This window comes from Sorex araneus, chromosome 8, assembly GCF_027595985.1.
Source record: "Sorex araneus isolate mSorAra2 chromosome 8, mSorAra2.pri, whole genome shotgun sequence".
NCBI classification, from domain to species: domain Eukaryota; kingdom Metazoa; phylum Chordata; class Mammalia; order Eulipotyphla; family Soricidae; genus Sorex; species Sorex araneus.
Genome location: NC_073309.1, coordinates 45,726,722 through 45,737,957, shown reverse-complemented (window position 1 = coordinate 45,737,957; position 11,236 = coordinate 45,726,722). Strand labels below are relative to the sequence as shown.

The 11,236-nt window shown below is 56.6% G+C and overlaps 1 protein-coding gene across 1 annotated transcript; it reads left to right on the top strand.

The window, feature by feature from the left end:
- Positions 1-79: 79 nt before the first annotated feature.
- On the top strand, positions 80-9,501 carry EXOSC5 (exosome component 5). Its single transcript, XM_004620708.2, has 6 exons — positions 80-295; positions 5,313-5,426; positions 6,227-6,348; positions 6,775-6,915; positions 8,596-8,685; positions 9,352-9,501. The coding sequence occupies exons 1-6, from the start codon at positions 154-156 to the stop codon at positions 9,442-9,444; spliced, it is 702 nt and encodes a 233-aa protein (XP_004620765.2). The 5' UTR covers positions 80-153; the 3' UTR covers positions 9,445-9,501.
- The last annotated feature ends 1,735 nt before the right edge of the window (positions 9,502-11,236 follow it).

Below are 11,236 nucleotides of genomic sequence, written 5' to 3'. Positions count from 1 at the left end.
AACGCGGAGCCACGTGCGGCGAGGAGTTTGGCCGCGGGAGGGGGGAGGCAGGGGGCGTGCCTAGTTGGCGCCTGCGCTCTGGGCACGCCGCGTGTGCGCAAGCGCGCCTTTCATGGACGGAAACGGCTCTACCTGCACGTGAAGCTGGAGGCGATGGAAGTGCTGTCTGACTCCAAGGTGCGTGCTGAGTCTGAAGCCCAGGCTGGTCCCAGGGGCCCGGGTTGCAGCCTTCGGCACTTTGCCTGCGAACAGAATTTGTTGTCCCGACCGGATGGCTCGGCCTCTTTCCTGCAAGGTAAGAACCTCACCCACGTCAATAGGGGACTGTGCGAAAGAGTGGCCTCTCCTCTGAGCCTCGCCGGTAATTGCCCTGCTGAAGTGACGCAGGACGTCTTGCCGGGGTAAATATTTCAAGTTACACCCAGCCTATTCCCAGCTAGGAAGCTGAAATCCCCGCCGCCGTAGTAAATGCTTCTCGCAGTGAGAGTTACAGACTCGCCCGTGAGAACGAAGACTCCAGGCGCTGGGGGGAAAAGAAAGGTTAAGGCATGCTGCACCGAGTTCCATCGCTGGCACCACATACGTTCCCCTGAGCACCGCCAGGTACAATCCCAAAACAAACTAAAAGAACGCATACGCCAGGATAGGGTAGCAGCCTCCCTCCATTAGATTCTTTTTAAGGGGGAGTGGGGCACACCCAGCAATGCTCAGGGGTTACTCCTGACTCTGCACTCAGAAATTACTCTTGGCGGTGCTCAGGGGACTGTATGGGATTCTGGGGATCGAACCCTGATCTGCCGCATACAAAGCAAACGCCCTCCCTGCTGTACTGTCGCTGGGTGGCCTCTCATTAGATTATTTTGTTTGGGTTTTCGGATTTTTTATTTTGGAGCTACACTTGGCGATTCACAGGGGTTACTCCTGGTTCTGCCCTTAGGGATCACTCTTGGCAGTGCTCAGGGACCACATGGGATGTCGGGGATCTAGGTTGACCAGGTCCAGAGCAAGTGCTTTATCCAATGTACTCTCTCTTTAGCCCCATCACTCTTTTTTTTTTTTTTTGAGTCACACCGTGCATCTATACACAGGGGTTACTCCTGGCTCAGGCACTCAGGAATTACTCCTGGCTGTGCTCGGGGGACCATATGGGATGCCGGGAATCGAACCCAGCTTGGCCGTGTGCAAGGCAAACGCCCTATCCGCTGTGCTATCGCTCCAGCAACCCCATCTCTCTTGATTCTGCCAATTCTGCCCCTGTAACCTACAGCCCATGTAGAGGCATGTCTGTATGAACATGCCATGGGTTGGTGGTAGAGTGTCCTCAAGTAGTTCCCAGACTGGGAGCTTGAAGGTACTGACCCCTCTCACCAGTAAGGTTGGCTGGGGCACACCTCTCTCCATCTGAGAATATCCCTAGGATTTGGGGCAGGGTTTACCTTTCTTTTTTCTCCCGGGCTACACCTGGCAGTGCTCAGAGTTTACTCCTGACTCTGTCATCAGGAATCATTCCTGGTGGTGCTCTGGGGACTATATGAGATGCCGGGTATAAAACCCAGGTCCACCTCATGCAAGGCAAATACCCTCCCGCTGTCATATTGCTCCAGTGTTACCTTTTGGATAACTGTCTCCTGAACCTAATTAAAAAACGTAGTTCCATTCATGCTGCTGATTGATGCTCGGTTTCATCCCCAATATCCTATATGGTCCTCTGAACACCACCAGGAGTGGTTTCTGAGGACAGAGCCAGGAGTGTGACCTAAAAAGCAAAATAAATAGATAGATATGTAATATACTGTAAAGAAGTTAGATATATATAATTTTTTTTGCTTTTTTTTTTGAGGGGGGGTCACACCTGGCGATGCACAGGGGTCACTTCTGGCTCTGCACTCAGGAATTACCCCTGGCGGTGCTCAGGGGACCATATGGGATGCTGGAAATCAAACCCGGGTTGGCCGCATGCAAGGCAAACGCTCTACCCGCTGTGCTATCACTCCAGCCCCAGATATATATAATTTTGGCATCATATTTCTCTGAATTATAAAAAGCAAATTTAAAGCAAAAGAAGCACATGGATGTTTAGACTGTGAACTTTATGAAAAAGCAAACCGAAATCCAGAATTTCCTTGAAATAGTTTTGCTAGCTAACCTAGTAATTGGACTGGAGCGATAGCACAGCAGGTGGGGCATTTGCCTTGCACGAGGCCGACCCGGGTTTGATTCTTTCGTCCTTCTCACAGAGCCTGGCAAGCTACTGAGAGTATCCTGCCCGCACGGCAGAGCCTGGCAAGCTACTGTGGTGTATTCAATATGCCAAAAACAGTAACAAGTCTCACAAGGGAGACGTTACTGGTGCCCGCTCGAACAAATCAATGAACAACGGGACGACAGTGCTACAATGCCGTGTCTCAGGCAAATATTCCTCTGTGGAGCACCCAAGCTTTTGGGAGAGCTAGAGATGGACATGGAGTCTGAGAGAGCCACACCCTGGATGTGAGGCCAGGGATCCTCGAGTTCGTGGGGTAAGGCCCTGTTCCCTGGGGTCTACCCTATCACTTCCCTTCAGGTTCTTTTTTTTTTTTAAGGAACTTTTTTTTTTTTTTTTTTTTTTTGCTTTTGGATCACACCCAGCGTTGCCCAGGGGTTACTCCTGGCTCATGCACTCAGGAATTACCCCTGGTGGTGCTCAGGGGACCATATGGGATGCTGGGAATTGAACCCGGGTCGGCCGCGTGCAACGCAAATGCCCTACCCACTATGCTATTGCTCCAGCCCCCCCTCCTTCAGGATCTTTATGCCCAGGAGCCAAGAGCCTCTGCCCCATCTCCTTGGATGAGGTGAATGGGGTTCCCAGAAAGGGGATTCCCTTGTTGTGTGGTAACACTTCAAGCCCACCTCAGGGGAAATTCCACCCTCCCAACCCCACTCGTCTTATTTGGAGGGCTGGAGGGAAAACACACCCAGCAGTGCTCAGGGCTTATATCCAAGAGTGTCAGGGCTTATTCCTGGCTCTGCTCAGCGATCATTCCCGGTGGGAATCGGGGCCCTCCGTAGTGCCAGGGATCAAACCGGGGTCAGCTGTGTGCGAGGAAGCTCCCCAGCTGCTGTACTCTGACTCCAGCTTAGTTCTTTTTTTTTTTTCCCCCTTTTTGGGTCACACCTGGCGATGCACAGGGGTTACTCCTGGCTCTGCACTCAGGAATCACCCCTGGCGGTGCTCAGGGGACCCTATGGGATGCTGGGAATCGAACCCGGGTCGGCCGCGTGCAAGGCAAACACCCTACCCGCTATGCTATCATTCCAGCCCCTGGCTTAGCTTTTTGCAGAATCCAATTGCCTAAAGGAGCTGCAATCTTCAGGAAAATGATAGTCCTGTCTTCTAGAACCCCCAACTACAGGACCCAGAACCAGGGGAGTCCTTGGAGACCCCCCCAAACTGTTGCTCAGGGCCTAAGAAATAACAGGCTTAGTTCAGCCTTCGCATGCTGGAGCTCTGGGCTCACTCCCAGGCACTGCACGGTCCCCTGAGCACTGTCAAGTGTAACTTAGTACCACCCCCAACCCCTGCCAAAAAGGCGGGGTACACAGTGGCCTCCGGATATGGTGAGGTGAGGTTGGTTCAGGGAGCTGTGTCCTAAGACCCCTGCCCCTACCCAGTCTGCCATTGCAGTTTGGGGGGGACACAGGACCCCCCATTTGTGAGCTATGTCCACCCCTCTGGCCGCAGGCCATCTGCCTATGCCCAGCCCGCTATATTCTAGACTCAGCAGGGCCCTGGCAGAGCAGCGCCACCCCTGGGACTGGGTTTTGGTGTGTTTGTTTGTTTTTTGGGGTCACACTGGGTGATGCTTAGGGGTGACTTGTGGCTCCACACTCAGGAATTACTCGTGGTGGTGCTTATGGACTGAATGAGATGCCGCGGATGAAACCCTGGTTGGCTGCGTTCACAGCAAACACCCGACCTAAGTGCTCTAGACCCCTCAGGCTGGTTTCTCTATCAGCGCTAAAGAGTGTGTCAGTGTCAAGCAGAGAGATAAGGGCTGGACTCCAGACTTGGTGGCAGAGCCGTGATTCTCCTTTGGAAGAACCCCCAAAATAGAAAATGAACAGAAACAGGAACACCTAGGGGTCAGAGTACAGCCAGGAGGGCGCTTGCCTTGCAGGCGGCCAACCCTGGTTCAATCCCTGGCCATCCCATAGGGTCTCCCTAGTTTCAGGAGTAATTCCCAAGTACAGAGTCAGGACCACAGGGTGTGGTCCCCAAAAGAGACCCCCCCCCCAAAAAAAAAGCAACAGTGATGGTTAATGTCAGTTGAAGCTTTAATAATTTTGTTTGGGGGGCTGGAGCAATAGCACAGCGGGTAGGGCGTTTGCCTTATACGCAGCCAACCCGGGTTCGATTCCCAGCATCCCATATGGTCCCCTGAGCACCGCTAGGAGTAATTCCTGAGTGCATGAGCCAGCTGTGCATCGCCAGGTGTGAAAGAGAAAGAAAAAAGAGAAAAAAAGAGAAAAATAATTTAAAAAAAAATTTTGTTGGGGTTGGAGTGATAGCACAGCGGGTAGGGCATTTGCCTTGCACGTGGCCGACCTAGGTTCAAATCCCAGCATCCCATATGGTCCCCTGAGCACCGTCAGGGGTGATTCCTGAGTGCATGAGCCAGGAGTGACCCCTGTGCATTGCTGGGTATGACCCAAAAAAAAGCAAAAAAAAAAAAATTTGTTTGGGCGTCATACCCAGAGGTGCTCAAGGACCACTCCAGGTGGGCTCAGGGTACCATGTGGGGTACTGAGATCAGATCCGGGTCAGTGGCATGCAAGGGAAGTAAATACCCTCCCCGCTGTCCAGTAACTCCACTTGGCCTTTTTTCATTTCCTTGGGCATGGACGTGTAGGAATCTTGCTGTAAAATCTATTTATTTCTTTTGTTTGGTTTGGGTTTGGGGGAAGGGGCACACCTGGCTGTGTCCAGGGGCTACTCCTGGTCTGGTGCTCAGCGGGCCATGTGGTTTCAGGGATGAAGCCTGGGACCTCATGCATGCAAAGTGAGTGCTCAGCCACCGAGTCACATCCCGGGGCTCGGTGATTGGGAACTGAGGGAAGGGAGCTGGGTGATGTGCCAGGGAGACACCCAGGCTTGGGGTGCTCTGGCCTCCCCACGCCCCTGCAGGGCAGAGCTGTGACCCTCCCCGTTGGGCAGGTGTGAAAACAGGCAGAGAGAGGTGAAGTGGCCGCTTGTGGTCCTGGCCAGCGGGACTGGACTGCAAGGGGGTGAGGCAGGCCTGTGTGCTAAGGTTCCCCCCACACCACTGCAGGGGACACCTCTGTCCTGGCGGGGGTGTACGGGCCAGCTGAGGTCAAGGTCAGCAAGGAGATCTTCAACAAGGCCACGCTCGAGGTGATCCTGAGGCCCAAGATTGGACTCCCTGGTAAGGACCACGGCCGCCTTCCCGACCACCCCGCGCTTACTCCTCTCCCGGGCTACCCCTTGCCCCGCTCTCCCTGTCGTGCCCCCTCTCTTTCTCCTTGTCCCTCTCTCCCTCCCTTCTCTCTCTCTCTCTCCCTTCCTCTCCTTCTCATTCTCTGTCTCCCTCCCTTCCTTCTTCTCTCCCTCTCATTCTATCTCTCCCTCTCCCTTCTTTTCTCTCCCTCTCTCTCATTCTCTCTCCTTCTCTCCTTTTCTCTCTCTGCCTCTCTCTCCTTCTCTCTCTCCCCCCTCTCTTTTTCTCCCGCTCTCCCTCTCTCATTCTCTCCCTCTTTCCCTCTCTTTCTCTCTCATTCTCTCTCCCTCTCTTTTTCTCCCTCTTTCTCCTCCTCTCTCCCTCTCTCCTTCTCTCTCTCTCTCTTCTCTCTCTTTCTCTTTCTCTTATTCTCTCCCTCTCTCCTCTTCTCTCTCCCCCTCTCTCCCTCTCTCTTCCTGTCCCTGCCTCTCTGACCCATCCCCTTCTCTTCCTGGCTGCATCTCCCTTTCCATGAGCCTGTTTTTTCGCCCTTAGTCTCTGCACCCCTTGCTTCACGTCTGGGGACTGGGCCCCGTGGGGTGGGAATGGGCAGCCAAAGAGGGGGAGGGTTCTTCCTGCCCAGGGACGCTTAGGCTGGTGCTACTGGGTGACCAGGAATCCTGTCTCCCTCCTGCCAGGGCTCTAGACCCTCTCTCAGGGTGCGGGTGGGGCAAAGGGAAGGGCCCCAAAGAGAGGGGACCTGGGCCAACCACCCGCATTTTCCCCAGGTGTAGCGGAGAAGAGCCGGGAGAGACTCATCAGGAACACATGTGAAGCTGTGGTCCTGGGGGCCCTGCATCCCCGAACCTCCATCACTGTAGTGCTGCAGGTCATCAGTGACGCTGGCTCTGTATCCTTTCACCCCAGCCAAGGTTGCCTTCTCCAGGAAGTCCTCCCAGATTGCCTCTCGTCATTGGCCATATACATGTCCCCTATTAGTCAAGTCATCTCACATCCCTGAGCTCCCCCTGGCAGTGCCTCTCTCCCTGTGCTCGGTGAGCCAGGCCTGCACAGGGCAGGGTGTGGCGATATGAGGGTGCTGGGGGTCGCCTGCTGTAACCTACCACTTCTTTTTGTTTTGGGCTTGCACCTAGAGTACTCAGGTATTACTCCCAGCTCTCTGTTCAGGAATCACTCCTGGCGGTGCTTGGGGGACCATATGGGGTGCCAGGGATTGAAGCGGGGTCAGCCATATGTATGACAGGTGCCATCCCCACTGTCCCTATCTCTCCAGCCCCTGTGCCCACCGCTTCTTAACCTTTCCCGTCGCGCTCAGCTCCTGGCCTGCTGCCTGAATGCCACCTGCATGGCCTTGGTGGATGCGGGGGTGCCCATGAGGGCCCTCTTCTGTGGGGTCACCTGTGCCCTGAAGTCTGATGGGACCCTCGTGCTGGACCCCACAGCCCGGCAAGAGCAGGTAGGTGTGAAAGGGTCTCCCCTGTGACCTCTGCCCCCTGGCTCCGCCACTGAGAGGCTGGAGGGATCGTGCAGCAAGTAAGACATTGGTCTGCTCCCCCAAGCCCTGCCAGGTATGACACACCTCCCCCCAGAACCCCCCAGTTAGAGGTACAGGAGCCCAGCATGCAGTTCCCATGCTGGCTTTGGCTGCACCGTCCCGGGCTCAGTGTTAGGACATATTTGCCGGGTGCACACGCAGACCAGCCAGGAGAGCAAAGCCCAGGTAGGGCATTTAATGCCCCGAAATGGGGACTGTGGTCATGGAGGAGCTGAAGGAACCAGAGCAGCGGAAGTGGGGCTGGAGAGATCGTGCGGGGGCAGGCACTGGCTTTGCACTCAGCTGGTCCAATTCAATTCCCACCTCCTCCCTGAGCACTGCAGAATGTGGCTCTAAAACCAGGAGGACAGGCTGGAACAATAGTATAGCAGGGAAGGCATTTGTCTTGCACACGGCTGGCCCAGGTTAGATCCCTGGTATTCCATATGGTCCCCTGAGCACCGTCAGGAGTGATTTAATTCCTAAGTGAGTAACCCCTGAGCATTGCCATGTGTGATCCAAAAACCAGGGGAAAAAGTGGGGAGGAATGGGCAGAAAGGGGCCAGTGAGAAGGTCAGAGGGCTCAGCATGGGAGCCTCAGATTTGGTTTGTTGTTGTTGTTGTTTTGCATTTTGGGTCACCCCCGGCATTGCACAGGGGTTATTCCTGGCTCATGCACTCAGGAATTACTACTGACGGTGCTCAGGGGACCCTATGGGATTCTGGGAATCAAACACGGGTCAGCCACATGCAAGGCAAATGCCCTACCCACTGTGCTATCGCCCCAGCCCCTCAGATTTGTTTTGTTTTGGGGCCATACCCAGAGATTCTGAGAGCTGACTCCTGGCTCTGTGCTCAGGGATCACTCTGGGAGGGCTCAGAGTATCCATGGGGCGCCGTGTGCAACCCTGGTTGGCCATGTGCAAGGCTGGCACCCCTCCCGCTGTGCTACGGCTCTGGCCCAGGAACCTCAGATTTGATCCTCGGCATCACATAATCTTCCTGGGGCGCCCCAGGACCCAGTCCTGTGTATCCCCTGAGCATGGCCCAGGACAGCCCAAGAAACAGAAGGGAGGAAAGAAGGAAGGGGAGGGGGATTGGGGAAAGCCTCTGGGGTATGACAAGCAGGGAAGCAGCATGGGGGAAGGGGGACAGGAGGAACCCACCAGAGCCCTGTGGCTGGCATTGGGTGTGGGGGGGTGGAGGCAGGGGGCAGGAAGTGGGGGACGCAAGTGCAGCAAGTTCCCATGGGCTCCATCCACTTTCTTTTTGGTGGGGGCACTTTTGGGGCCACACCCGGCATTGCTCAGGGGTTACTCCTGGCCCTGCACTCAGGAATGATTCCTGGTGGTCCTCAGGATACCATATGGGATGCCGGGGATCGAGCCCAGGTCGGCCACATGTAAGGCAAACGCCCTTCCTGCTGTGCTGTCAATCCAGCCCCTCAATCCACTCTTACATACTGCCTTCAGCCAAAGGGCAGATGGGCCCAGATCCCTCCCATTCCTCAGTGGATTTGGCCACTGGGAGCCACGCCGCGTCCCAGGGGAACTAACTAGGGGGAGTCCAGCCCCGTCCCCACCCAGTGCCCCTCATCCCCAGGAGGCCCGTGCAGTCCTGACCTTCGCCCTGGACAGCGTGGATCGGAAGCTGCTCATGTCCAGCACCAAGGGCCTCTACACTGATGCCGAGGTACCAGCCCTGCATGGGATGGGGGATGAGGACAGAGCATCCAGAGGGGGAGGGGAGCCCCTTCCTGGGGTCTCTTCAGGAAATGGAGGGGGGAGGGGAGCCACAGAAACCTTTGTGGGAATTTTCCAGGAGAGCCTTATTGGTGGTCCCTGAAGCCCTGCCCCCACCGTGCCCTCAAAAATTAAAATTAAAAATCAGTTTGCCTGTTTGGGCTATATTTGCACCTCTAGGAGCATTTGCAGCCTGGAGCACCTGTGAGTCTGACAAGCTGTGTCAGTCCAGGTTTGGGGAAACCAGGGGGCCCGGGATAGAGCTCACTGGAGGAGCCCTTGCCTTTGCAGGGGTGAGGCCCAGGTTCCAGAACCAGAACCACAGAAACCAGAATGATTTGAAAGTCTCAGAGCCTTGACTAAAATTCTACCCACAAGATGGAAGGTTCTGGAGCACTCGGGCCTGGGGGCTCTTGCAGGCGTCGGGCCACTGCCACCCAGATCTCCCCTCTTAGAGCAAGGCCCCAGAGTGGGGACACAGTGTGCCGGGAAGCACCCCTTCCGCACCCGGGTCCGAGTGGGAATATGGCTGGGCTCAGGGAGCTGCTGGGGCTGGGCAGGCTTCGGGGTGCAGTGCGGGGCCCCCACTGACCAGTCTCCCCCCGACCCCCCACAGCTCCAGCAGTGTCTGGCCGCGGCCCAGGCGGCCACCCACCACATCTTCCGCTTCTACCGGGACTCGCTGCAGAGACGTTACTCCAAGAGCTGAGGGGCGCCCCCCCACCCCCACCCCCACAGAATAAACCGGCCCTGTGTCCCCTCTCTGCTCCGAGTGTCCGGTCAGCTGTGGTCCTCAGCTGCCCAGAAAATTGGGTGCCCAGAGCCCAAACCACAAGACAGTGGGAGAGCACTTGCCTTGCAGGCGGCTGGCTTGGGTTTGATCCTGGGCACCCACAGGTTCCCCCGAGCCCTGCCAGGAGTAAGCCCCGAGTACCACTGGGTGTGGCTCAAAATGAAACGAAATCTGGGCTCCTGCCCCAAGTGGGGGGGGTGACAGTGCCAGCCCCCCAGGAAACAGATTCCTCATTCCAACAGGTGCCCAGGGCCCTTTCCAGGAGGACCACCTGTTAGACCCGAAAGCGGGTATGATCGCAGGGCCGGGGCAAGTTCATGGACCAAAGCAAAGGCCAAGAACCCCGGGCTCCAGCCCCAGTCCCACATGGTCCCTCAGCACGGCTGGGAGTGGCACAAGCACCGGGCGAGGGGGTTGGCGAGAGCAAGTTCCACACACCCAGTGGGTCACCTGATGTGAGGGACACCCGGGGGTAATCCAGGAGCCAGCTTTCTGGGCCACAAGCCGGGCAGAGGTTTGGGGGGTTGTGGGGGCTGTTCAGGCAGCCTGTGCGGCTGGAGCAGATAGCAAGGACTGGGCTGTCGGGGGCGGGCAGGGGTTCCTGGCCTCAGGGCTCTGAGCCCGGCCCCACACACACCAGCTGGGGTGGTACTTGGAGCCCATGAGGGGTTTTTTTATTTTTTGGTTCTTAGATGGTTTTTGTTTGTTTTGGAGCCGCACAAAATTGATGCTCAGGGGTTACTCCTAGCTCTGGGGACCATATCGGATGCCGGGGATCAAATCCAGGTCAGCCGTGTGCAAAGCAAGCGATGGCCATTGTACCATCACTCCGGCCCCTGAGCCCTTGAGTTTTACCCTTTCTGGGCCCCCCACCCTTGAGGATGATCAGGATTCCCTCCTCTGGCTCAGGACCCCACACTTGCCCTGGGGCCTTCTCGGGTGGGGGGCTCCCCATAGTCAGGATCGCTACTGGTGCATGGGGGCAGCCCTAGGTTTTGAACTAGTGGCCCTGTGCTTGCCGGCCCGGCGCAGAGCCACCTTCTTCCTGGCCCCCAGAAGTCTCTGGAACTCTCCATTAGAGGGTGACAGTCAGGAGCAGGTCCCCCCACTGGCCCGTCACTGCTGCTCCCACACGGATACTTGAGGGTCTGGGCTGGCGCCTGCCGGGGCTCCTGCAGAGCCAGGGGCTTAGGGTGTCGTTGCCATTTGATAGCTCCCTCCTGTTTCGAGGAACATTTGGGCGTCCCAGCCCTTTGGAAGTGACTCCCTGTCCTCTGCTCAGCTGCGCCTTAAGGCCCTCTCCGGACCTTTTCAGCCACGGACACTGCAGGGCTGATTGCAACCCACCCTGCTCAGTTCATGAGATCAAGTGGTCACCCTCATGAAGGGGTGTCTCCTGGGTGCCTCCCCCACCCGAACAGGAAGCACATCCACACCTTCAGTTGGCCACTGACAGTGCTGGTGGGCACTGGGAGGGGTGTGGCCTGTTCTAACAAAATGCCCTGGAGCTGGTGCGTTCCCAGAGCCAGAGAAGGAAAGAGCCTGACACCAGCCAGCCTCTGGGCCTGGCCCACCTTATGCTCCCCACTGGGGAGTGAAGCCCCACCCCCACCCCCACCCCCAGGACCCAGGATGGAGCACAGAACCTTCCTTGAATTTGCACTCCAGCTGCTTTCCCTTCTCTGGCCACCAGGAGGGGGCAGTCTTG

What these genes read in the sequence shown, in the direction of transcription:
- EXOSC5 (XM_004620708.2), top strand. Translation starts at nt 154, where the DNA reads ATGGAAGTGCTGTCTGACTCCAAGGTGCGTGCTGAGTCTGAAGCCCAG. An exon ending in CTCGGCCTCTTTCCTGCAAG is followed by an intron (nt 296 to 5,312) that starts GTAAGAACCTCA and finishes ACACCACTGCAG; the next exon opens with GGGACACCTCTGTCCTGGCG. An exon ending in CCACAGCCCGGCAAGAGCAG is followed by an intron (nt 6,916 to 8,595) that starts GTAGGTGTGAAA and finishes CCTCATCCCCAG; the next exon opens with GAGGCCCGTGCAGTCCTGAC.